This window comes from Ovis aries, chromosome 8 (genome assembly GCF_016772045.2).
Source record: "Ovis aries strain OAR_USU_Benz2616 breed Rambouillet chromosome 8, ARS-UI_Ramb_v3.0, whole genome shotgun sequence".
Classification (NCBI taxonomy): domain Eukaryota; kingdom Metazoa; phylum Chordata; class Mammalia; order Artiodactyla; family Bovidae; genus Ovis; species Ovis aries.
This window is the reverse complement of record NC_056061.1, coordinates 74,040,794-74,066,038: the sequence shown is the minus strand read 5'-3', so window position 1 is coordinate 74,066,038 and position 25,245 is coordinate 74,040,794. Positions and strand designations below refer to the sequence as shown.

Sequence of the window (25,245 nt, the reverse complement as noted above, 5' to 3'; positions counted from 1 at the left end):
TCTTTTTTGTATAGTTCTGTGTATTCTTGCCATCTCTTCTTAATATCTTCTGCTCCTGTTAGATCCCATCCCATTTCTGTCCTTTATTGTGCCCATCTTTGCATGAAATGTTCCCTTGGTATCTCTAATTTTCTTGAAGAGATCTCTAGTCTTTCCTATTCTATTATTTTCCTCTATTTCTTTGCACTTATCACTGAGGAAGGCTTTCTTATCTCTCCTGCTATTCTTCGGAACTCTGCATTCAAATGGGTATATCTTTCCTTTTCTCCTTGACCTTTTAAGTCTTTTCCTTTTCTCCTTTACCTTTTAAGTCTTTTCCTTTCTCAGCTGTTTGTAAGGCCTCCTTGGACAACCATTTTGCCTTTTTGAATTTCTTTTTCTTGGGGATGGTCTTGATCACTGCCTCCTGTACAATGTCATGAACCTCCATCCACAGTTCTTCAGGCACTCTGTTTATCAAATCTAATCCCTTGAATCTATTTGTTAAAGAAAGGCAATAACAAGGAATGTTCAAACTACCTCACAATTGTACTCATCTCACTCCCTAGCAAAGTAATGCTTAAAATTCTCCAAGCCAGGCTTCAACAGTACATGAACTATGAACTTCCAGATGTTCAAGCTGGATTTAAAAAAGGCAGAGGAACCAGAGATCAAATTGCCAACATGTGTTGGATCACTGAAAAAGCAAGAGAGTTCCAGAAAAACATCTACTTCTGCTTTATTTACTACCCCAAAGCCTTTGACTATGTGGATCACAACAAGCTATGGAAAATTCTTAAAGAGAAGGGAATACCAGACCACCTGACCTGCCTCCTGAGAAATCTGTATGCAGGTCAAGAAGCAACAGTTAGAATGGGACATGGAACAATAGACTTGTTCCAAATTGGGAAAAGAATACGTCAAAGCCATATATTGTCACCCTCCTTATTTAACTTTTATGCAGAGTACATCATGAGAAATGCTGGCTCGGTGAAGCACAGGCTGGAATCAAGATTGCCAGGAGAAATATCAATAACCTCAGATGTGCAAATGACACCGCTCTTATGGCAGAAAATGAAGAAGAACTAAAGAGCCTCTTGATGAAAGTGAAAGAGGAGAGTGAAAAAGTTGGCTTAAAACTCAACATTCAGAAAACTAACATCATGACATCTTGTCCCAGTTCTGTTCAGTTCAATTCAGTAGCTCAGTTGTGTCCAACTCTTTTTGACCCCATGGACTACAACATGCCAGGCCTCCCTGACCATCACCAACTCCCGGAGTTTACCCAAACTCACGTCCATTGAGTTGGGGATTCCATCCAACCATCTCATCCTCTGTCGTCCCCTTCTCCTCCTGGCCCTCAATCTTCCCCAGCATCAGGATCTTTTCCAATGAGTCAGCTCTTCGAATCAGGTGGCCATAGTATTGGAGTTTCAGCTTCAACATTATTCCTTCCAATGAACACTAAGGACTGATGTCCTTTGGGATGGACTGGTTGGATCTCCTTGCAGTCCAAGGGACTCTCAAGAGTCTTCTCCAACACCACAGTTCAGAAGCATCAATTCTTCGGCACTCATCTTTCTTTACAGTCCAACTCTCACATCCATACATGACCACTGGAAAAACCATAGCCTTGACTAGATGGACCTTTGTTGGCAAATTCATGTCCCTGGTTTTCAATATGCTGAAGAAGCTTTAAAGTTTTTTGTTTGCTTCTTCATAAAATTCCCCACGTCAGCAGATCACTTCTGATTCATTTCCATTGAGCATTTTATTTTGCAAAAGTCTCACCTGAAATTACACTTCAGGATAAGGAAACTCCCAGAGAAGGCGATGGCACCCCACTCCAGTACTCTTGCCTGGAAAATCCCATGGACAGAGGAGCCTGGTAGGCTGCAGTCCATGGGGTCAAGAAGAGTCAGACACGACTGAGCAACTTCACTTTCACTTTTCACTTTCATGCATTGGAGAAGGAAATGGCAACCCACTCCAGTGTTCTTGCCTGGAGAATCCGAGGGACGGGGGAGCCTGGTGGGCTGCCGTCTATGGGGTCACACAGAGTCGGACACGACTGACGCGACTTAGCAGCAGCAGCAGCAGCATGAGGGTAACCCCACTAACTCATTCATTATGATATTGTCAATATCATTAAGCACACAAGTGCTATGAATTCCTAGATGGCAGATAATAGAATGACACAGCCATGGCTCATCAGAACCTGAGATGAAAATTCTAAGATTTAATCTTCTATTACATTTGCTCTCAGGAGTATGTTATAACTGAATAGAATAGTTAAACAATGAACAAGCTATCATTAAGTCAGAAGTGCTGGTTTCCACCAACAAGCAGTTAGACACATGTGAGTTTAAATCTCAACCCTATGACTCACTGATTACTTGAATGAAGCCAGGTAAGGACTGAACCTCTGAGACTAGCCAGAAGAAAAAAAAAAAAAAAAAAAAAGCAGCAGAGCTATTAATGCCTGCCAAACAGCGTTGAGGTAAGAAAGTGAAGTGGCTTTGTGAGTGACTTATGTGTGCTCACTGTTCAGTTTCTAAAGAAAAAAAAATGTTTCTGGACTATTTCTGCGTTCTATGGTATAAAGTCCAACCCTAACCCTTGACTTTTCTAGCTGAGCTTTTTCCTTCCTTCTCTGGGTGGAGAGGTAGGGGTGGGGGTGGAGTGAGGGGTAAGTTCTGGAGTGCTGAATTTGTTTCCCATCCCCATCCAATGGTTTTTCACTAGTCTCACCTCTGCTGTATTCAGTTGGTCACATTGGTTATCTCGTGTTTTAGTATCAAACGTAGGCCTATGTTTATTGAAGAAATAAAGCCTGTAAGTCCTTTCTTTAAGCCCTTCCTTAATATATATATATAATATATATAATATAATAATTAATATTAATATAAATATATATTAATATATATGAGGCTCTATTTTCATGTCTATTTCCTGAAGTTTCTGATGCACCTTCAATATGTTTTATTTGTTTTCCACAGATGGTGGTTCCTCAGGGAAGAACAGAAAAGAGGAAAATTATATTTTTGAGTCAAAGAGCAATCGAGGAGGAGGGGAACACCCAGCCCCAGAAGCAGGTAAATGCTCACCTTGGAAATTCATTGCAGAGTCAGAACAATTGCAGAACCATGTATCCTGTAGCTGAGCTTATTAAGTGAATCTGCAAGAATTCATGACAAGAACAGGGCATATGGGTTGGAAAAATTGTGTATTCTCATCTTCTATATCACACTTCATCTTGGGGATCTTGCACTAGTATCTTCACAGCCTTGGTCCTCAGCTTTCTGTTCTCTGAGTTGACTGGAATGGACGATCACTACAGTCCCTTTCCAGGGGTAACATTCTGTGGAATGAGTAGGTACTCAGGACACAGTGGTTAAGAACATGCGCTCTAGGATCAGATGCCAAGGTTCAAATCCCCTGCTCCATCACTAACTCCATGACCAGTTATCTTCTCTCTCTGTGTCTCAATTTCCTCATTGGTCAGATGGGTGTAATAACTATACCTGCCTCACGGGGCTGTTAGGGAGAGTAGATAGGACATCACTATAGAGCTTTTAGCATATTGCTTGGCTCATGCAATAAGCCATATAAATGATGGCTATTACGACTGTTATTTGTGATCAACAAGGGCAGAGGTGTATACTGTTCTCTCTCCAAGTGCTTCAGTGACAAGAGACGGAAGACACAGGAATGGGAAAAGGGTGCAGGAGGTAGAGGGGATATTTGGTAAGTAGAAGAATACTGTAATTTCATGGTTTTGGTTATTTTTAACTAGATAGGAAACACTTTCAACATAGTCCTGTAGAAAGTTAGATTTTGATCCTAAATCTCACAAACTAATCAGTAAAATAAAATTTAGGAGAACCAAATATTATTAAGCTACAGATCTAAACACTGAGAAAACTTTCTTTTTATCTTAGAAGTAGTCTCGTAACAGTGGTCACATATAATTTGTAAATAAAATCGTTAAATAATACATAAATTTTTAATAATAAATAAAATTTAAAATAATAAATAATAAAATAATCCAGATGTCAAGTATCTAGATGCTGCCCAGTCTGCAGACCTGCTGGACTTCGCTGTCCGAGGATATTTGAAGAAAAAGAGCCTGTTGGACTTCCCTGGTGGTCCAGTGGTTGAGAATCTGCCTACCAATGCAGGGGACACCAGTTCGATCCCTGATCCGGGGAGATTCCACATGCTGTGGAACAATTAAGCCTGTGCGCCACAGCAAGAGAAGCCACCACAATGCGAAGCCAGCGCTGCGCAACCAGAGTAACTGCCTCTGCTCACAGCAGCAGAGACCCAGTGCTGCAGCCAAAAAATAAATTAAAGAGGAAAAAAAGAGCCTGCCCCCTGCTGACAGACACAGAGAACAGGGCTCGCCCCTAGCCTCCATGGCCAGGTGTGTCCAGAGACCTTTGGTTCTAACTGCCCAGTGCCTGTCCTAATTGTTACATACCTGAGTGTCACTCCCACTCTTATGAACAGAATACCCAGTTCATCTACTTAACTCATTTCTGAGAAAACTAGCATGGTGTGTTTTAGAAGAGAGAGAGAGTGTGTGTGTGTGTGTGTGTGTGTGTGTGTGAAGTCTCTTCAGTCATGTCCAATTCTTTGAGACCCCATAGACTGTATCCTGCCAGGCTCCTCTGTCCATGGGATTCTCCAGGAGGAATATTGGAGTGGGTAACCATTCCCTTCTCCAGGGAATCTTCCAGACCTGGGGACTGAACCCTCCTCTCCTGCATTGGCAGGCAGATTCTTTACTACTGAGCCACTTGGGAAGCTGTATCTGATTTTGGCAAACAGAAAATCCCCTTAGATTATATGCTGTTTTATGATTGCCATATCTCCCTCTGAGTCCCATTCTTGGGACTGGGGTCTTCAATCATAGCTCTCTTCTGAAGCCTAAACGCTGGTGTTCATCTTCAAACAAGTCACATGTGTTTAGAAAGGCAGCCTGTAATCAATTTCCTTCCCTGAACAAGCAGAACTGGGGCTGGGTGTTGGGATCCAGTTTGTAAGAAATGGTTTTAGATTCCTAGGGTTGACCAAAGTCTCTTTTGGATCCAGTTCCTTTGTAACCTATCCATCTTTGTGACTAGTACCAGAAGATGCAGGGAAACTGACACCTTCAGGGCCAAACTGAGCCCTTTCAGAACTTCTTTCCTCAGGGTCACCATTAGGAAACTGGAATGTATGCACCAGCTCGAGAGTCAAATTCTAGATGGTTGGTTTATCACAGACTTTTATCTTTTACAATTCACTTTGGGAATACTGTGCGTGTATGCTCAGTCATGTCCAACTCTTTGCAACCCCATGGACTGTGGCCTCTTAGCCTCCTCTGTCCATGGGATTTTCCAGGTAAGAATACTGTAGTGGTTGCTATGTCCCTTTCCAGGGGATATTCCCGACCCAGGGATCAAACCCACGCCTCCAGCTTCACCTGCTTTGGCAGGCAGATTCTTTGCCGCTAAGCTACCTGGGAAGCCCTTGGGAATACTGGACTCACTCAAAACACTATTTTGTATCAGGAGTCACTGATGCAACCTCTTCATCCTATCCTCCTGAACCCAGACAATTCCAGAATGTTCTTGAGAATTTTCTTCAGGAGTTTTACCTAGGATTCCACAAATATACCAGAGATTGAAACGCCATTAGTGTGTACTCAGCTCCAGCTCCTCTTGTCTTGGAGAGGAGGCCAGCTATACCTGGGAATGATTTTAAGCTTAGAAAATCAAAGCTATCCCAGGTGGTGCTAGTGGTAAAGATCCTGTCTGTCAACGCAGGAGACACAGGAGACTCAAATTCGATCTCAGGGTCGAGAAGTCCCCTGGAGGAGGGTATGATAACCCACTCCCGTAGTCTTGCCTGGAGAATCCCATGGACAGAGGAGCCTGGTGGGCTACAGTCCATGGGGCTGCAAGAGTCAGACACGACTTAGTGACTAAACCACCACCACCATCAGGAGTGAACTTTCTCAGTTACTTTCCCCCAGTACCTGTCAGTACCCACCCTCTCTTTTTTTTTTCTTGGCCCCATTGTGCTGTTTGTGGGATCTTAGTCCCCCAACCAGGGATCAAAGCCATGTCCTCTGCATTGGGAGTGTAGAATCTTAATCACTGGACCACCAGGGAAGTCCTCCACCCTCTCTTCCTTCCCTCCAGTGCTAAAGGAAAAGGTATCCTCTCTTTCCAAGGTCAGTATCCCCCTCTGACCTTGATGCAGCTCTTTATCACCTCGAATTTGTTTTTCTATCATTTATTAACTCGCCATGTTTATAATCTCCACTGGTTCATTCCCCTAGACACATTCAGCTCTCAAAATATACAAGAAACAAAACAGCATCCCTCAGCCTTCAATCTCCCTGTAAATGAACTCCCAATTGCTAAGCTCAGTGGCCTCTCCAGGCCTCGCCTCACTTGACCTTTCCTTAGCATTCGATTCTGCTGACCACTGTCCTCTTGAAATAGCCTTGGCCCTCTGCTTCCAGGACTCCCTGCTCGGTTGGTTGCCAGCCATCCCTCTGACATGTCTCTTTCTATGCTTTCTGGTTCTCTTCTTTGTCTGCCCTCTTAAGTGTTGGCATCTACTAGAGCCTTGTTCCTGGCCCTCTTCTCTCTTCCCTTTCTCTCTGGAAGTCTCACCCAGTTTTGTAGCTGCAACCACCACCTTAATCCTAAAGGGTGCCACATATTTTTTAAAATTTTTATTATTTATCTTACTTTGGCTGTGCTGGGTCTTTGCTGCTGTGCTCGAGCTTTCTCTAGTTGTGGTGAGCAGGGACCCTTCTCTAGTTGCGGTGTGAAGGCTTCTCCTTGTAGTGGCTTCTCTTGTTGCAGAGCGCAGGCTCCAGGAGACGTGGGCTTCAGTAGTTGCAGCTCACGGGCTCAGCAGTTGTGGTGTATGGGCTTAGTTGCTCCATGACATGTGGAATCTTCCCAGGTCAGGAATCGAACCCACGTCTCCCATATTTGGCAGGCCGATTCTTAACCACTGGACCACCAGAGAAGTCCCAGCCCTTCACATATTTAAGCCCAACTAATCAAAGAACCTAATGGAAAATCCTACCTGGATTGGCTGTAGGCATCTCAATATGAAACTGTCAAAAAATAATCTCCCTCACCTACCCCAAACAAGCTCCACCACTCATCTAAATCGTGCAAGCAAAAGTCCTAGGAATCAGATGCATGGGCCACTCCTTTTTATATCTGCACTTCATATGTAATTCTACCATAGTAACTATAATACTTTATTGTATCTTTTCATTTAAATGTCTTTCTTACCCAGATTTGAAGTCATTAGAAAATGATCTCATTTAACTTTTGAAGAAGTGGTATACATAGTGGTTCTGAAACTGTACTGTCTGTACCACTAACCATACTTAGTCAAGCCACTTAATCCTCAATAACTTAGTTCCCTCATTTGTAAAATGGGGATACAAATAGTACAAACTCATATGGTGGCTGTGAGAATTAAAGCCCTTCATGTATAAAGCACTCTTTACTGTCTTTGATTACCAGTGTCAGGCACATGGCTATTAATGCAAAATGAATGAATAAATAAGTGAAAGAAAATATTATGAAGTCAGTTTATGCCATGGAGATTTTTGCTCTTCTAGTTCCACCAGTTGGCAAGGCCCCTGTAGCTAAAAATATTTCCGCCATACCATCTCCAAGCCTGGCCTGACTACAGAGCAGAGCAGACTAAGAATAGACGCTGCTGAGCTTGATAAGACAGACTGATCTGGGGTACACTCTGTCCCTTCTGGACTCCTGGACGGCTCTAAAAGATGCTTCTAGTCTAGGTGTCTAGGACCAACCCCACAGGGGAAAAAAACCCGTGAAGGAGAAGTAGAGATTTTTTTGCTTTTTTTTTTTTTTTCTAAGTATTTATTTGGCTGCACCAGGTCTTGGTTGCAGCATGCATGATGTTTAGTTGCAACACCTGAACTCTTAGCTTCTTAGTTCCCTGCCCAGGGATTGAACCTGGACCCCCTGCATTGGGAGCGCAGCCCTAGCCACTAGACCACCAGGGAAGTCACTTCCTCAAGCTTTTAATAATGGTTCTACAGGCCGAGAGTAGGTGCTCTGGCTTTAGGAAATAAAAATGTCTTTAAGCCCTAACCAGAGCAAGGAATCAGGAGTTTGTCCATATTTATTATAATGGAGAATGATCATGTATGAATCCATAAATGTAAGTTACAATGAATATATTTCTTACGGCTACAGTGTCTTTGCAGTTGTCTGTTTACAGGATGTCTATTAAAGTTGGATATACAGGTGTCTGACTGCAACATTTGTACCCGATGATGGTATATGCATCTCATAGGAACTTGCCACACAAGTTGGCTTTAAGGAAGTCTGTGTTTGAGACCTAGACCTTCAGTTTACAAGCTGCATGCTCTTAGGCCAATTACTTAATCTTTCTGTACCTCAGTTAATCTGCCAAACAGAGGTAGTACAAGTACCTACTTGTAGTATCAGCAGTATTTGTCATAGTACAAGTACCTACTGAGTTGTTCAAGTTAAATAAAACAGTGCATGAACAGTGTTTATCATATAGTAGATTGTAGCTGACATTGTTCTTAATCACTGACTCACCCTTGTTCATTTCTGGCCTTGCACAGGTGCAGTGCTACCTCTGGCCCTGGGTTTGGCTATCACTGCTTTGCTGCTTCTCATGGTTGCCTGTCGACTACGACTGGTGAAACAGAAACTTAAAAAAGCTCGTCCCATTACATCTGAGGAATCTGACTACCTCATAAATGGGATGTATCTATAATAAGTGGAATCTAAATAGCTGAGGGCCCTTGCTATGACATGTTTCACTCATAATTTATACATAGTTTGGGTTCTGATATTTATTACCTCTTCTGTTTTTAACTAAGCTAAGAAAACTACTGGAAACCCTGGAAGATTCTGCAAATATTCAACCTTTGTTTTTATTTATTGATTTTCCTTGGGAAGTATGTAACACATTTTGAAATTGAGGAGTCCACATGATTATAGACTTTAACAAATCTGATTTACGTAAGCTATCCCTAAAAATAGGAATTTGTAGTTAGCCAAGGCAGAAAATTCAGTGTCTCTAGAGGTGCCTGACAATGGCGGTATTAACACTTTGCTTCACAGAAGCCAGCCGTTGGCACTCCATAGCACCCCGCGTCCCTTGTCCTGTGGCCTTCCCCTTCCTTTCAGCTTCCAGTGCTCTCCTTTCCCTTCTCCTCTTCAAAACCTGTTTCTGGGGATGGATCTCAAGTGAGCACACACCTTCAATGAGATGTTACCTGTGGCAGGAATATCTAAGCTATAAGCCTAATGATCAGGTCAATGAGGCCTCCGGGAAGGTAAATAGCAGTACTTTCCAATGGCTGACTGACATCATGTCACGTGGCTGCTTCATTTTCCCAAAGGACAGTAACTCAGACTTTGGATTACAAGCAGCTCTAACATGGTCATCAAGTGAGATAGGAAATCAAAGAAGCAGAGAACCTGGCAGGTAAAAAACTTAACAGACACTTAGCTGAGGGAAAAATGATCAAGGAGCATGTTTAGTTCTTTCTTGGATCTACTCAACGCTGCTCAATGGTCCAGAACATAGCAGCTCACTTATACAGTCACTGGTTTTCAACATTAGTGTTCAGGGAAGAAAAAAACCGCATTCAAATGGAAAAACAACACTGAATGGATCTCTGGGTACAGCTTTTGCAAAAATAAGACTCAGTGATTCATGAATAAATAATCAACTTAAGAATCGGTGATTCTTCCATTCAGTGGAGTGATGCAGTTTTCCCATTATTTATTTAATGCTCTAAAATGTTACAGTATGCAAACAGCTAATGCCAGGCTTATATATTCCCAGAGCATAAGGGAGTTTTGCACAAATTCATCTTTATAGAAAACCAGCAACTAGCTTAGTATCTTTTACCATTTAATCTGTAGGATTTTAAAGGCATATTATTTCCACCATTGCTTAATGCTGGGACAGTACACATTCTAGAAATTACTGAGGTGAATGTATAATGTGTTCTATTTATATAATAGTTTTTTTTTTTTTTTACCATAAGTGGTAAATCTTCTAAGATACTTGAAAACCCTCTAGAAAACTATGTTTAGACTGAACCTGATGTAGGTTGTTCCTTTAGCAAGGGACTTAATTTGGATCGGAGACATATATTACGAAATGGGTAGTTAGTGGTCGGAAAACAAAAAAATTAGTTATTTTTTATTTCCTGAGAAACTCGAGCATTTTGTTGAATTTTAGAGTTGAGCAAAGATTTAAATTTCTCCTTAAGGAGTTTAGAGAAATGACTGTATGTATGAACTTAAGATGTTTGTATTCTTTACGTGATGCTGTGCAATGTTTTTATATAGAAGGATGTCACCTACAGCCATATTCAATAAAATGAAAACTGTTGAGGCATGCATCTTTCAGCACATCTTTTATACATGAAGAAACTAAAACACAATTTAGTATTGCTATGGTGTTGAAATTCTTGATAAAAAGATGTCCCATATCTATGTGTACAATATTCTTTAATAAATTGTATTTTATTCTTAAGCCTTTTTTTTTTTTTCAACTTTTAATATAATACTAGCACAGATGGTCTCCAACTTGATGTGTTGCTCGGACTTACCTTTTTCCTTTATGATGGTGCAAAAGTGATACATATTCAACAGAAACCGTACTTGAATTTTGAATTTTTCCTTTGGCTAGTGATATGCTGTATATCTTCTCTCATGACACTGGACAGTGGTAGCACAGGTCTTCCCCACGGCCCGCCAAGAAAATATCCTTTTTACTATTGATTGAAAACTGATACAAAAGTGTTATCATGGAAATTTTGCAGCCTCTTTGATCCGTAGCTAATTTCTAGCCAAAGTCCTGATAGGATAATCACCAACAAACCTAAATAAACAAATTGTGCTGGCAAAAGAAATTACTCAATGTGATGCAAGGCTCTAAGGGGCATAGTAATGTTCAAGAAGTGGGAATTCAAATAAACAGATGTCCTCAGCTGCCCTAGGTCCCTGGATCATTGCCTCTTGTATTAATACTTAAAGTATCCTCACTATTACCATCACCAGCTTGGATACTCCACCCAAGTGAGGATGAGTTCTTTAGACCCAGCAGCCCTAGAACTTCCTCTCATGTTAGGAAAGAAAAAGGGAAGGAAGTGAAGGGAAAGGGAAGAAACGCAGCACAGGAAATGAGGGTGGGGGTGATGGGGTGGGGAGAGAATGAGGAAAGGAAGCAGGCTTTCACTGCCCAGGAGAGCACTCTAGGAACCAAGGCAAGGGGGCATGGGAGAGTCCTACCCCAGACAACACAGGTCAGTTAGGAAAAAAGAGCCTGAAATGGGGAACCAACATGACTGCTGCAGCTGTGATACTGAAAGGATTACGCATAGGGAAATTATCAGGCTTTTTCCTCTTTATTATAATAAATAAACACAAACTTCCTTGGGCCCCAAGGGCCAGCCAGTTCTCTTCAAGCAGGATTTCTTAGTGGCGCTCTATTTGGTCTCTTCCTTGAGCAAAACATATGTAAATTAAAAGTTCATATAGTTAAAATTCATTCATCTTTACCCATTAATAAATGGTGCTTGCTTAAAATCCATTCCTCCTTATTCAACAGTTTTTAAAAATCTTTTGGGTTTTTTTGGTTTTTTTTTTTTTGGCCACACGGCATTTGGGATTTCAGTTTCCTGACCGAGGATCAAAGCCCAGCTCCTGCAGTGGAAGCTTGGAGTCTTAACCACTAAACTCGCAAGGAAATTCCTAAACATTTTTTAATTCAAAAAGTGTGAAGTCCAAGAGCAAGGCTTGGCATAGCATGTGTCTTCACGAATCAGATGCCACTTATTTGTCTTATCAGATTTATAAATTGTCCCCTCAACCGACTACAGACTACACACCCCTTGAGAGTAACGGCCTTTTTCTATCCCCAAGACCTAACAAAGAGACTTAACATAAATTGTTGATCATGGCTAGGAAGGATACAGATGAGTGAAGAAGTTGAAGAATTAATTTAAAGTCCTTGAGAATATTTGACCTTTGAAGCTATCGCAGATGACAAGTCCTGGATCAAATGAGTTCATGGCCTCAGTCCAGAAGCAATACTAACCACAGCAAATTGAAGCCAGCAATGAACTCACAAGTTTTGGTCATCAACTAATGCAAGTTTCCTGTGCCTAAGACATTGCCCAAGAAGAGACACTAGTCAAAGATGTATGCACAATTTTTAAAAAGCTATTTTCAAAGAACTAATATTTTAGACTTAAGAGGTGGAGGAAAGTTGCCTCAGCACCTCACTAAGGCTCTGCCTGCAAGAATCATACACACTTGCACACAACAGAGGGAAGGGCTTTGCGGGGAGTGCCAGTCTTTTGATAGCTTCGAGAGCGTACATTTCTTAAAAGATTTTAGTCAGTTCAGTCGCTCAGTTGTGTCCGACTCTTTGCGACCCCATGAATCGCAGCACGCCAGGCCTCCCTGTCCAGCACCAACTCCCGGAGTTTCACTCAGACTCACGTCCATCAAGTCAGTGATGCCATCCAGCCATCTCATGCTCTGTCGTCCCCTTCTCCTCCCGCCCCCAGTCCTTCCCAGCATCAGAGTCTTTTCCAATGAGTCAACTCTTCTCATGAGGTGGCCAAAGTACTGGAGTTTCCGCTTTAGCATCATTCCTTCCAAAAGAAATCCCAGGGCTGATCTCCTTCAGAATGGACTGGTTGGATCTCCTTGCAGTCCAAGGAACTCTCAAGAATCTTCTCCAACACCACAGTTCAAAAGCATCAATTCTTCAGTGCTCAGCTTTCTTCACAGACCAACTCTCACATCCATACATGACCACTGGAAAAACCATAGCCTTGACTAGACGGACTTTTGTCTTCAAGATTTAGAGCCCTTTAAAAAACTAATATCCTGCCATAAAATCAAAGATCACAACATTTAAGCAAGATCCCAATGTGTTACTGACTTAAACTCATTTTACAGTCATTATATTAATAAATCTATTTATAGGTCATAGATGGGTTTTGGTAAATTTATCCTTAACCTGTTCTTTCTTGACATCATCAATTCATTCATTCATTCATTCAGCATATATGGTACATCTACAAGAGGCCCTGTGTTAGGCAAAGAAAAATAATAAATGAGGTGAAGTTCTTGTCCCCAAGAAACACAGTTACATTCCTCAAATGTGCAGTTAGATTAATGCTCTTAACTTACTCAGATCTCACAAAATGGAGCGTCAGAGAATCAACGTTTTCTCTGTGATCTTAGCATTCTGTACCTGGTGGACATATGGTTCTTCTATATTCAAACACCACCAATGCCTCTTTCACTTTTAACTTTATTTGGCAAAGCAGCACTGCATAAACTGTTCAGTAACTAGGACACAGCTTACACAGCATGTTAAATCCATATACATTATGAGCAGCAAGTTAGAAACAGAAAAAACAATACTAAGCTACAAGTCTCCTATCATTTTTAAAGAGAAAAAGGAAGAACTATGTCAGTTATGTCCAATCTGAACAGCCGAGTGTTTTAAGGGACATCACCTGCCATCTCCTTAAGTTTTAATATTTACAAATGCTTAGTTTTAAGGTAACAAAGCAGCTGATTGTATCTACAACATGCTATTCTATGACACCACATCAAAAGCTTTAAAAAGGAAGCTCATCTCTATTTTCTTAGTAGCATCTAACATACACCCAAAAACCAAGAATCTTAACTTGTGAATGGTGGTGTTATCTGATGCACAAAAGCAATCTGATAAATTAACATTAGAACAGAATTAAGTGCTTAAGAAAAGTCACTCCTCAAAATCAATTCACAAATCATGTTTTCCATTTTGCAGAACCCCTTCTTTTAATATTTAAAGGAAAACGTGGGCATGTTAAAGTAATAATACACAAATTTATATTTTGCATCCTTCTTCTTTCCAATCTGGCTTCTGTGCCTCTCTGAAGAATTAGAAACCCCACAAATCCACACATTTTCATGCTGAAAATAGTGTAAGGAAGTTCAAAACAAGCTGTGATGCTGTTGATTTTCAAAAGCTTTGAGGACTGAGATGAGCAATCCACTGTAATATTATTATACTGGTCAAGCTGATGTTGCTTTTACAGTTCATCCCTGGGGGGAGAAAGAGAGAAATATATAAGTAGGAGTTACATATGATAAAACTTGGCTAACAGTTTAGATACAACTAATAAATCAGTAAAAATATACTGATCCCCAAGCAATATATTAAAAAAAAAAAAAAACTAAGCAAATGATTCAGGTCAAAGCAAAAATGGAAATCAGCCATTTCAAACATCGTTCATGCTACTCCAGAATGAAGAATGAAAACTGAAGGGCCTGAATTCTTTATTTTTTAATTCAAAAGTAATTTTCTTCCTTCAAGACCAAAAATTTAGAGAAATGATAACTTTTAGATCCAGGATCTTGCTAATACTATTTATTGTAAAATAATAACTAAAGTATTTAGAGTTCAGATAAGTGTTTATATTCACAAAACTGGACAAAAATTTAGTCTTTTGTTTATAGAGTATCTGTTGAGTATATTGTTGAGCAATCACTGACTGGGTCAATCTCAACCCAAATTCTGTGAGAAAAAGCATCATCTGTAGGTATAATATACCTGTCAGCTGATTTCATAAGGCAGCTTTATCAGCTCTAAGAGAAACCATTCGCTCAGCCAGCTGCAGCACTGTACCAGCAACTGCCAGTGAGAGGAAGGCAGGAATAAAAATGCAGTCTAAAGCAACTGTATGGTATATAAATTATACCTCAATAAAGCTGCTAAAAGTGAAAAAATAAAGCTACCAGAAAAGCTTCTTATTTGAGGATAATCTGAGTATCAAGCTACACTGTTAAATACTCAAGTACTTTAGGGGTAAAGAAGTATGATGTTTGCAACTAAATATCAAATGATTCAGGGGAAAAAAATGTTCTGTGTGTGTGTGTGTGTGTGTGTAGAGAGAGAGAGAGAGAGAGGAAGGAAATGAAAAGGAATGTGGAAAGTGTTAATAATTGTTAACTCTGGATGAAGAGATTCAGGAGTTCTTTGCACAATTCTGTAATAAATTTTTTTTAAGTTTTTAAAAAGCTGTTAAATAAATTTGAAGGAAAGATAAATAAAGAGCTAAAATTTCCCAGGTATGTGGTGAATTAAGGGATTTTTGGACAATATGGTATTTTGTATAAAGTATAAATTTTATAAACTGTGCAAGAAAATATTTTAAAAATGACTTCTCCCATAAGCTGTCTTTATCATACAGTACTGGATTATCTGTCAAATGATAAGTTATCAGTTCTGGCTCCTCTTAATATAGTCTTCCAAATAACATAAGTACTATAATTCTCATAAAACAGCTTTTACTGAAATTCATGCAAGCATTAAAATACTTACTCTTCAAAGAGTTTACTTGCAAAATGCTCTATTCATAAATTTACTTGTGCTTTTAAAAATATGAATTAAAGATACTATTGTTTTTTTAATAATTTTACATTTTACAGTTGCAAGGTACTAAGGATTTTGTCAATATATATCCTTATTGCCCAACAATATAGTACAACATTTCTAAATATCCTCTCCATTTAAAAATTTTTTTGAAAAGGGAAAAGGATTAAAAACTCTCAACAAACTGGGTATAGAGGGAACGTACCTCAACATAATAAAGGCCACATATGACAAGCTCACAGCTAACATCATTCTCAATGGTGAAAAACTGAAAGCTTTTCCTCTAAAATCAGGAACAAGACAAGGATGCCCACTCTCGCCACTTTTATTCAACATAGTACTGGAAATCCTAGCCAGAGCAATTAGGCAAGAAAAAGAAATAAAAGGCATCAAAATCGGAAAGAAAGACGTAAAACTGTCTCTTTTTGCAGATGATAACTAACTAAATTAGTTGTTTCTATATACTAATAATAAACTATCAAAAGAAAAATTAAGAAAACAATCTCATTTACAATTATAGCAAAAAGAATAAAATATCTAGAAGTAAATTTAACCAAGGAGGTGAAAGAGTTGTACACTGAAAACTATAGAATGTTAACGAAAGATACTGAAGATGACACAAATAAATGTAAATATATTTTGTACCCATGAACTGGAAGAGTTAATAGTTAAAATATCCATACTACCCAAAGTAATCTACTCAGTCAATAAAATCCCTATCAAAATTTCAATGACATTCTTCACATAAATAGAACAATCCTAAAATTTGTACAGGACCACAAGAGACTCCAAATAGCCAAAGCAATCTTTAGAAAGAACAATAAGACTGGAGGTATCACACTTCCTGATTTCCAACTATATTACAAAGCCAAAGTAATCAAAACAGTATGGTACTTGGCATAAAAACAGACAGAAAGACCAATGGAACAGAGTAAAGAGCCCAGAAATAAACTCATGCATATATGGTCAATTAATTAGGAGCCAAGAATATATGATGAAGAAAGAACAGTCTTTCAATAAGTGGTGTTGGGAAAACTGGACAGCCACATGAAAACAGAATGAAACTGGACCTCTATCTTAACACCACATCCCCCAAAATCAAAATGGATTAAAGACTTGAATGTAAGACCTAAACTTATGGTGGTGATCATTTTGCAATATACCACATCACTATGTTGTACACCTAAAACTATTACAGTGCTATATGTCAATTATATTTCAATAAAACTGGTGAAAAAAATCATACCATTAAAAAATATTTAATGATGAGGGACAATGTTGATGATATTTTATTAAGTAAAGAGAGATTATAAAATAAAACTATGATCTCAGGAATACAAAAGAAATGTATATACTTCTATGGATATATAGAAAAGAAGAAAAAATCTATACAATGTTAATAGAGGTTATCTCTAGATTCTGGGGTATGAGTGACTTTAATTATTTTGTGTTTGTTTTTTCCTATTTTTACAATGCATGTACACTACTTTGATAGGAATATTACTGTGGAAAACAAATAGAAGGCAAGGATGTTAACAGTATACCCCCACCCCCACCCCCACACACAAAACAAGGAAAAGAAATAAAGTTTACAAATCTGAATTATAACATTTAATGTGTTAAGGAAAACCAAAAATTTGCTGTCATGGCATGTATAACCTTGTCACATCCTAAGACTCCAAAATCTATTAATCTTCTTAATTTTTCCCAATATTTAAAATTCTACATAACCATATTTTTATCTGACTTACATGCATAGATCATTTAAAATAAAAAATAGTATGTACTAAATTTCTAAAAAGGCTCTTTAAAACTGCTACTGCTGCTAAGTCACTTCAGTTGTGTCCGACTCTGTGCGACCCCATAGACGGCAGCCCTATATGTGTGTCAATATTAATATTATTATTTAATTTAATATTATTAATTAATTCAGTTCAGTTCAGTTCAGTTGCTCAGTCGTGTCTGACTCTTTGTGACACCATGGACTGCAGCATGTCAGGCTTCTCTGTCTATCACCAACTCCTGGAGCTTGCTCAAACTCATGTCCATCGAGTCTGTGATGCCATCCAACCATTTCATCCTCTGTCGTCCCCTTCTCCTCCCACCTTCAATCTTTCCCAGCATCAGGGTCTTTTCCAATGAGTCAGTTCTTCGCATCAGGTGGCCAAAGCACTGGAGTTTCAGCTTCAGCATCAGTCCTTCCAATGAATATTCACAACTGATTTCCTTTAGGATGGACTAGTTGGATCTCCTTGTAGTCCAAGGGACTCTCAAGAGTTTTTTCCAACACCACAGTTCAAAACCATCAATTCTTCAGGGCTCAGCTTTCTTTATGGTCCAACTCTCATATCTATACATGACTAATGGAAAAACCATAGCTTTGACTAGATGGACCTTTGTTGGCAAAGTAATGTCTCTGCTTTTTAATATGCTGTCTAGGTTGGTCATTGCTTTTCTTGCAAGGAGCAAGTCTTTTAATTTCATGGCTGCAGTCAACATCTACAGTGCTTTTGGGGACTCCCAAAAATAAAGTCTGTCACTGTTTCCCCATCTATTTGCCATAAAGTGATGGGACCAGATGGCATGATCTTAGTTTCCTGAATATTGAATTTTAAGTCAGCTTTTTCACTCTACTCTTTCATCAAGAAGCTCTTTAGTGCTTCTTCGCTTCCTGCCATAAAGGGTGGTGTCATCTGCATATCTGAGGTTATTGGTATTTCTCCCGGAAATCTTGATTCCAGCTTGTGCTTCCTCCAGTCCAGTGTTTCTCATGATGTACTCTGCATATAAGTTAAATAAGCAGGGTGACGATATACAGCCTTGACGTACTCCTTTCCCAATTTGGAACCAGTCTGCTGTTCCTTGTCTGGTTCTAACTGTTGCTTCTTGACCTGCACACAGATTTCTCAGGAGGCAGGTCAGGTGGTCTGGTATTCCCATCTCTTGAAGAATTTTTCAGTTTGTTGTGATCCACAGTCAAAGGATTTGGTATAGTCAATAAACCAGAAATAGAAGTTTTTCTGGAACTCTCTTGCTTTTTTGATGATCCAACGGATACTGGCAATTTGATCTCTGTTCTTCTGCCTTTTCTAAATCCAGCTTGAACATCAGGAAGTTCAAGGTTCACGTACTGCTGAAGCCTGGCTCGGAGGATTTTGAGCATTATTTCACTAGTGTGTGAGATGAGTACAATTGTGTGGTAGTTTGAACATTCTTTGGCATTGTCTTTCTTTGAAATTGGAATGAACACTGACCTTTTCCAGTCCTGTGGCCACTGCTGAGTTTTCCAAATTTGCTGGCATATTGAGTGCAGCACTTTCACAGCATCATGTTTTAGGATTTGAAATAGCTCAACTGGAATTCCATCCAACTAGTTTTGTTCTTAGTGATGCTTCCTAAGGCCCACTTGATTTCATATTATTTAGATTAACATTAGCTTAATTATTTAGATTGTTTAGATCATTTAGTTTAATATTAATTGGATTAATAACTATAACATATTACTTTATTGTATAATAAATAATTACACACATAATTATTAGGCTAATAACTCTAAGACACTAATATCTAGTATTTTGTATTCTTTATCAAGAACAACTGAAAATATGTACTGTCAGGAAATAACAATCAAATTCTATGAAAGTTTTCTAATTAATGGGCTTTCTGGGGTAATACAAGCTTTGTACAATTAACTTTGTGCAAAGCATTATGAAAGACATAAAAAGAATCCCAAAAGTAACAATATATTCTTGCTTTAAGAATACAAAGTTTATGATAATGCTGTGTAACACATGTAAAGAAATTAAAAAGGGACAGTATAGAACAATTTGGAACACAGGATCAATTGGATATGCTAGGACCTATACCCTCAATCCTAGAAATGCCCAGTCAGTTTATAACATCCTTTTCATGCATACATGGCACTTTAAAAAGACATCAATAGACAAAGTACTTATGGAACAAGAACCCTGAAACTTTCCTGTTTCACAAAACAGAGATGGACTTATTCCATCGACCCCTGTGGCTATTTAAAACAAAAATAAAACTTACCAGAAGATTAGCAAAATGTTGATTTCTAGGTATATAAAATAAACATGTATAAAATAAAATATAAATAAATATTTGTATTTAGTTAGTTGCAACCAACTAATGCAACTATTACCTATCTGTAGTCTTGAACATAATACCACAGATTCTAGGTCTGCAGCCTATCTATCTGGCATTCTCTCTCCTTTTATTAATCCATCAGAATTGCAAGGAATATTCTTCTAAGTATAAGAGGACAAAAGTCAACATTCAAGTTTCTGGGTTTATCTAACATGAGAATTCAGCATGCCCACTAAGTCCTCTCTCTTTTCTTTTCCCCATCTAGTCTCTAGCACACCTTTCCAGCAAAGATTGGATCTCACTCTCACAGAGCACTCCCCCTAGCTCTGGATGCCTCAATTAGAGGAGGATGGAAAGCAGGTGAGAAACAAGGGAATATTTGTAAGAAAGCACTGGGATGAGTCTTTAAATTAATCCTGAAGAAAAAAAATCATCGGACACAACTGAGCGACTTGACTTTCACATTTCACTTTCATGCATTGGAGAAGGAAATGGCAACCCACTCCAGTGTTCTTGCCTGGAGAATCCCAGAGACGGCGGAGCCAGGTGGGCTGCTGTCTATGGGGTCGCACAGAGTCGGACATGGCTGAAGTGACTTACCAGCAGCAGCAGCAGCCTGACAAGAAACTGAGGAAGCTTTTTACATAATTCCCATGTGAGATGAGAAAATATAAGTGATTTTTTAATCACATTCTATCCTTACAACCACTGCTTTAATTCAGCCCACCATCACTGCACCCCTGATTTGCTATAGGTATCTTCTATTTCTGGCTATAGCTTTATCCCTTTCCAATCTACTCTCTACCCTACAACCAAAATTATCTTTCTGAAATGGAATTCTGATCCCTTCACTGCCTGGCTTGAACAATTGCTCCCTACCACCCTCAAGCCAGAGTCAACACATTGCACTCTAACTGCCTGTTTGTCTCGTTTTTTTGATTTTTTGGATCCTCTACCTGACTGTAAGTTCCACTAGAATGGTCAGTTTCAAATTCACAGCTGTGTATTCCTGGCCCTGCAGCAATGCCCACATAGTGGGCACACACACACTTGTTGAATTAATGATGTATTAGAAGGTCATCACACTAAAGACATTTAACAAATTTAACAGAATTGCCAAAGAAAAGTATTAGATGATGCTTTTTCAAAGGCAATTTAAAACAGATGCTCTTTTTTTTCCTGTCAAGGACAGTTTAAGCACAGATTAGCCTGATGGCAGTAGAAACAGGACATATAAAAGCTAGACGCCCTCTCAAATCTCTTCCATTCCTAAACTTAAAAAGAAGCAGAGATATCTGCTCCATGGGAGGAAAGAGGAAGGAAGGAGGTGGTAAGAGCTGACTTCAGACTACATCTGGCCGAGGGCCTCTTCCGCTCTGACTTAAAGTCTGTCTGCTGTGATGCCCTAGTAGAGAGAAGAGGGCAGTGGGAGAGAACTGAGGCGATCCCTACATGTGGGAGCGGCTGCTTTGCTCTCTAGCTACAGCTCCCGTCAGAGACCCCCGCTCCCCACCCTGTCTCTGCTCTCAGTGGGTTCCAGTAAAACTGTTCCCTCACCTTTAGGTCTGGAGTGGTAACAGCTTCCTACTACCACCTTGGGAATCCCTGGTCCCTGGCTATGTCGCATCCTTTACAGCTCCCATAACTTTTCCCATATTTCTTTGAATAGTCCCTTCATTAAAATCACTTCAAAATGCTAGCTAAGCACACTCGAACCTTGACTGACAGTTTATGAACACAAAAATGAATAGCAGATGAATGGTCCCTTAAGATGTTAAGTTAACTGTTGATGCTTTACTCTTTCAAACATTCTATTTTCTAATAATTTCTTTCAGCACAAATTTTTTAATGTCAGTTTTTTTTGCCAATTTAATTTCTAGGTTCTGTTTTATATTCTTTAAACTTCATGATTTATAACTAATTAACTGATTATCTCTGTAATTAGAACTACATCTTTGGATGTAGGAAAATGTGTTTGAAAATACAGTAAATTTGCAATAGAAAAAAATTAGAAAATCCTCTTAGTACAACTGGAGAAAAGTTTCCTATGTGCATATATGTAAAATTGCTCAGCATTTTAAAAAGTTGAAGGCTAAAAAGAAAACCAAGTGTGTGTGTATATATATATTTAAATATTTGGTAAATGACTGAACAATTGTCCATAGATTTAAAAATTATTCTAAATTTAATACAAATAGTTTAGTCTTATCAGGGGTAAAATACAGCTAAGTGGAAGTGTGAAGCTTATATAATTGGGTAAGTGGGCAGGGGGGAGCTGCTTTATGAAGGGGAAAAAAAAAAGGTAAACTAAAGACAAGACTATGTAAATAAAATTTGGTATAAGGCCATGAATGGCCCAAAGCAAGTGAGGGCCCAGAAACTTAAGTTTCATTACCTTCAAGCTAAATCTACTTCTGGTTATAAAAACAAAACTCATTTTATATATATCTGGCTATAAAAACAAAAAGCACTCTTACCTGATACCATATTTCAGTAATTTCAGTGATATGTTTGCCCCATTTATAGAGCAGCAATTATAATATTTTGTAATTATATAACCATACTAGCAGCAAAGTGAAGGAAGTTTGTAACTATATCTGATTCTAACTGACAAGACTGCTAGCTTTTAAAAAACTTTAACCTGGCTGTGCTCCAGGTTAGAATTCAAAGAAAACAGCTATAACTACATTGCGAAGTGAAAGTCAATCAGTCGTTTCCAACTGTTTAAGACCCCATGAACTGACTATACATGTAATTCTCCATGCCAGAATACTGGAGTGGGTAGCCTTTCCCTTCTCCAGGGTATCTTCCCAATCCAGGGATCGAACCCAGGTTTCCTGCATTGCAGGTGGATTCTTTAACCAGCTGAGCCACAAGGGAAGTCCTTAACTTTATTAATAACTATATTAGGTGAAGAATTAAAATGCATTTCCTGATAAGGATCAACAGAAATGGCCAGTCAGAATTAATCGAAGTAAAACTCAGTTTTGAACAAACAGAGTTAGATTCATTACCACTTTTGCTGTTAAACATTCATTAAAAAGGCATCTTTCCTCTTCCCAGAAAACAAAATTGAGAGGTCTATGAAGCCTGGTGTGTTGCAGTTCACGGGGTCACAAAGAGTCAGACACTACTTAGCAACTAAACAACAACAGCATTAAATCTCTAATCGCCATTTTACTTATTAATTAAGAAATCATCTTAAAATAAGCAACTCTTGTCAAGTAAAAACAGATTCTAAAACAAGGAAACAGTAAGACCTTTCTTATTTTGGCAGTTAATTTCAAGTAGTCTTAGCTAATGTCTTACTTATGGATCTCACTCCCTCCCCCTGGAGAGAGTGGGCAGGGGAAGAAGGAAGAGAAAAAACAGAGAAAGCTTGGCTTCAAAGGGAATATCCAATGACGCTGAGACACAGAAACAAAAGTGGGCGTTAAATGAGCCATGCTGTGCTGAAGATATGCCGCATGCTGCTGGCCCTTTGGGTGGGTATGTGAGACCTGGGCACTCACTCACAGAACCCTCTTCCCTCCCCAAGAACTTAGAGGAGCTCAACAATTGACCAGTCTGTTGTATAAAATGGTAAGCTTTTTCCTTACTGTGGTTCTGAAATGACAGCAGGATATAAAACCAGCACAAGTTGTCAGGCATCCATGAACCTGATTGAAAAAGAGAAGTCAAGCTCAGAGTGAGTGTCCTCTCTGGCACTGACACCTTCGAAAACTCGGACAAGAGTATCTTTTCCCTTCTTTGTCTTCACAAAATGTTATAATAGAAGATGAACTAGGGCAGGAAATTATCCCTTCTCTTCAGATGAAAGCCTTCATTTCCATGACCATATAGCAGATGTAAAAATTAGTTGTCAATATAGAAACAGAGTGGCTGATAATAAAGTAACTTTACAAAGTGTAACTGACAACCTCTTTAAAAAGAAAAACACCTTTGTGCCAACCAAGTCTCACCCCCTTTCCCAAAGATGAGTTAAATCAAAAGGACAGACCATGCAAAACTTTTTCTACATTTTTAATGTAGTGAATTTTTGATGTTAAAATGGAGTAGCATAAAGGTGACAACCAAAAAAGCGGCTCTTGCAGTCTGATCTCTTAAAATTCACACCCTTTCACCTTGCATGTGTGGAAGAAGAAAGAGCAGAAGGTAAAATCACTTCCACCTGGACCACTGCTTTTCTTTATCTGTTAAAGGCACGTATATCACTCCCATCAGAGGTTTCATTTTGACACTGCCATCTTGCAGCTTGTCATACTGCTCCAACATCTGGTTTCCACCTGCAGGACCGACTGGCAATATCAATCTTCCACCAGGCTTTAACTGGTCTATTAGCTAAAAGAAAGAGAAAAGGACACATACACCAAGTTATAGATTTTATACTAATAGTCATTTTACATCACTATAGACAACTTTCAGTGTCCATAGGCAGAAAGCAGAAATGTACCTTATTTAGTACATACATTCTTCCATTGTTAAACTTGTTACTCAATTACTCACTCACTTATTTACTACCGACCTCCTCTACTACAGTACAAATTCTCTGATGACGGGGATGGTGTCTTATTCATCTTTTTGCCCTTAGCATCAAACATAGTACCTAGTATAACTGCAAAGCTCAAAATGTTTGAGTTGAACCACATAATGTGGACTATCCTCTTGAGAAGACCAAAGGCAAAGCAGAAAATTTCAATTCCTGTATGCCTGTTTTCAATCTTTGTAGTTTGGAGGGGAAGCGGGGAAGTGTAGAAAATCAGCAAGGAATCCCTATCCTGTCTAAGAATTTAAGGCATCACTGAACCAGAGATAAGGGAACTCTGGTTTTACAACTAAATTTAGGATCACAGGCAGCATGACATGATAAAGGAAGGTAGGGCTGGAGTCTCTGCAGCATTAGAAAGAGGACGTCCCTGTCAATGAAGAACCAAAATTGCTCAGTTAAAGCCCCTCTGGTTAGAAAATTTTTAAGTCACATGTTACAATGTGAATGCAGCTGAAAGATGACCATCAATCAAAAACAGCAAGGAAAAAACCTTCCCAGAGAAGGGAGTCCTTAATTAAAATTTTGGTTGTCAGCAAGTCTATCTTATTTTTTCCAATTCCTCTAAATGTCAAGATTTTCAATAAAACAGTAGACTTCTTCCCTCTCCCTCAATCTTGCTCCTTTAATCCATTAATTTTAAAACCTTTTAGCTGTCTTTTTTTATAGTGCTTACTTCTAAAGCATGCCATTTATTCTTTTTAACTGAAATATAATTGACATATAAACATTGTGTTAGTTTTAGGTGTACAACATAATGATTTATGTATATAAAGTAAAATGATTACTATAATAAACTTAATTAACATCTATTATCACACATAGTTACAATTTTTTTCTTGTGATGAAAACTTTTAAGGTTTACTCTCTTAGCAACTTTTAATTATATAATATAGTATTATTAACTATAGTTAATAGTCAATAATTAACATATTATTAAGTATAGTCACCATGCTGAATAACATTTCCTTTTCTACTTCAAATTATATGCCAGATGAGAACTAAGCTCTCATACATAAACAGTTGTCTCTCAGTATCCAAGGGGGACTGGTCCCAGGACCTTATCTCTGATACCAAAATCCACAGACATTCAAGTTCCTTATAGACGATGGTGT

The 25,245-nt window shown here is 38.8% G+C and overlaps 2 protein-coding genes across 7 annotated transcripts in view; one reads left to right on the top strand and one right to left on the bottom strand.

Moving 5' to 3' along the window:
• The window catches only part of LRP11 (LDL receptor related protein 11), an 82,019-nt gene that overhangs the window by 41,597 nt on the left and 15,177 nt on the right, over positions 1-25,245 (top strand). For 2 of the 3 annotated variants that reach the window (XM_042253592.1, XM_042253593.2), the window contains exons 6-7: positions 2,979-3,074; positions 19,850-19,944. In XM_042253592.1, coding sequence (XP_042109526.1) covers positions 2,979-3,074; positions 19,850-19,908 — 155 coding nt within the window. In that variant the 3' untranslated portion in view covers positions 19,909-19,944. Of the gene's footprint in view, positions 1-2,978; positions 3,075-8,632; positions 10,567-19,849; positions 19,945-25,245 lie in introns of those variants that run through there. The other variant, XM_027972546.2, reaches the window with a different exon arrangement.
• The window catches only part of PCMT1 (protein-L-isoaspartate (D-aspartate) O-methyltransferase), a 43,343-nt gene continuing 29,522 nt past the window's right edge, over positions 11,425-25,245 (bottom strand). The window contains exons 7-9 of one of the 4 annotated variants that reach the window (XM_042253598.2): positions 23,756-23,925; positions 23,184-23,243; positions 11,425-14,147 (exon numbers count right to left, since the gene is read on the bottom strand). In XM_042253598.2, the coding sequence (XP_042109532.1) occupies positions 23,228-23,243; positions 23,756-23,925 (186 nt within the window). In that variant the 3' untranslated portion in view covers positions 11,425-14,147; positions 23,184-23,227. Of the gene's footprint in view, positions 14,148-15,682; positions 15,827-23,183; positions 23,244-23,708; positions 23,926-25,245 lie in introns of those variants that run through there. The other 3 variants (XM_027972548.3, XM_027972549.3, XM_060419806.1) reach the window with 3 other exon arrangements.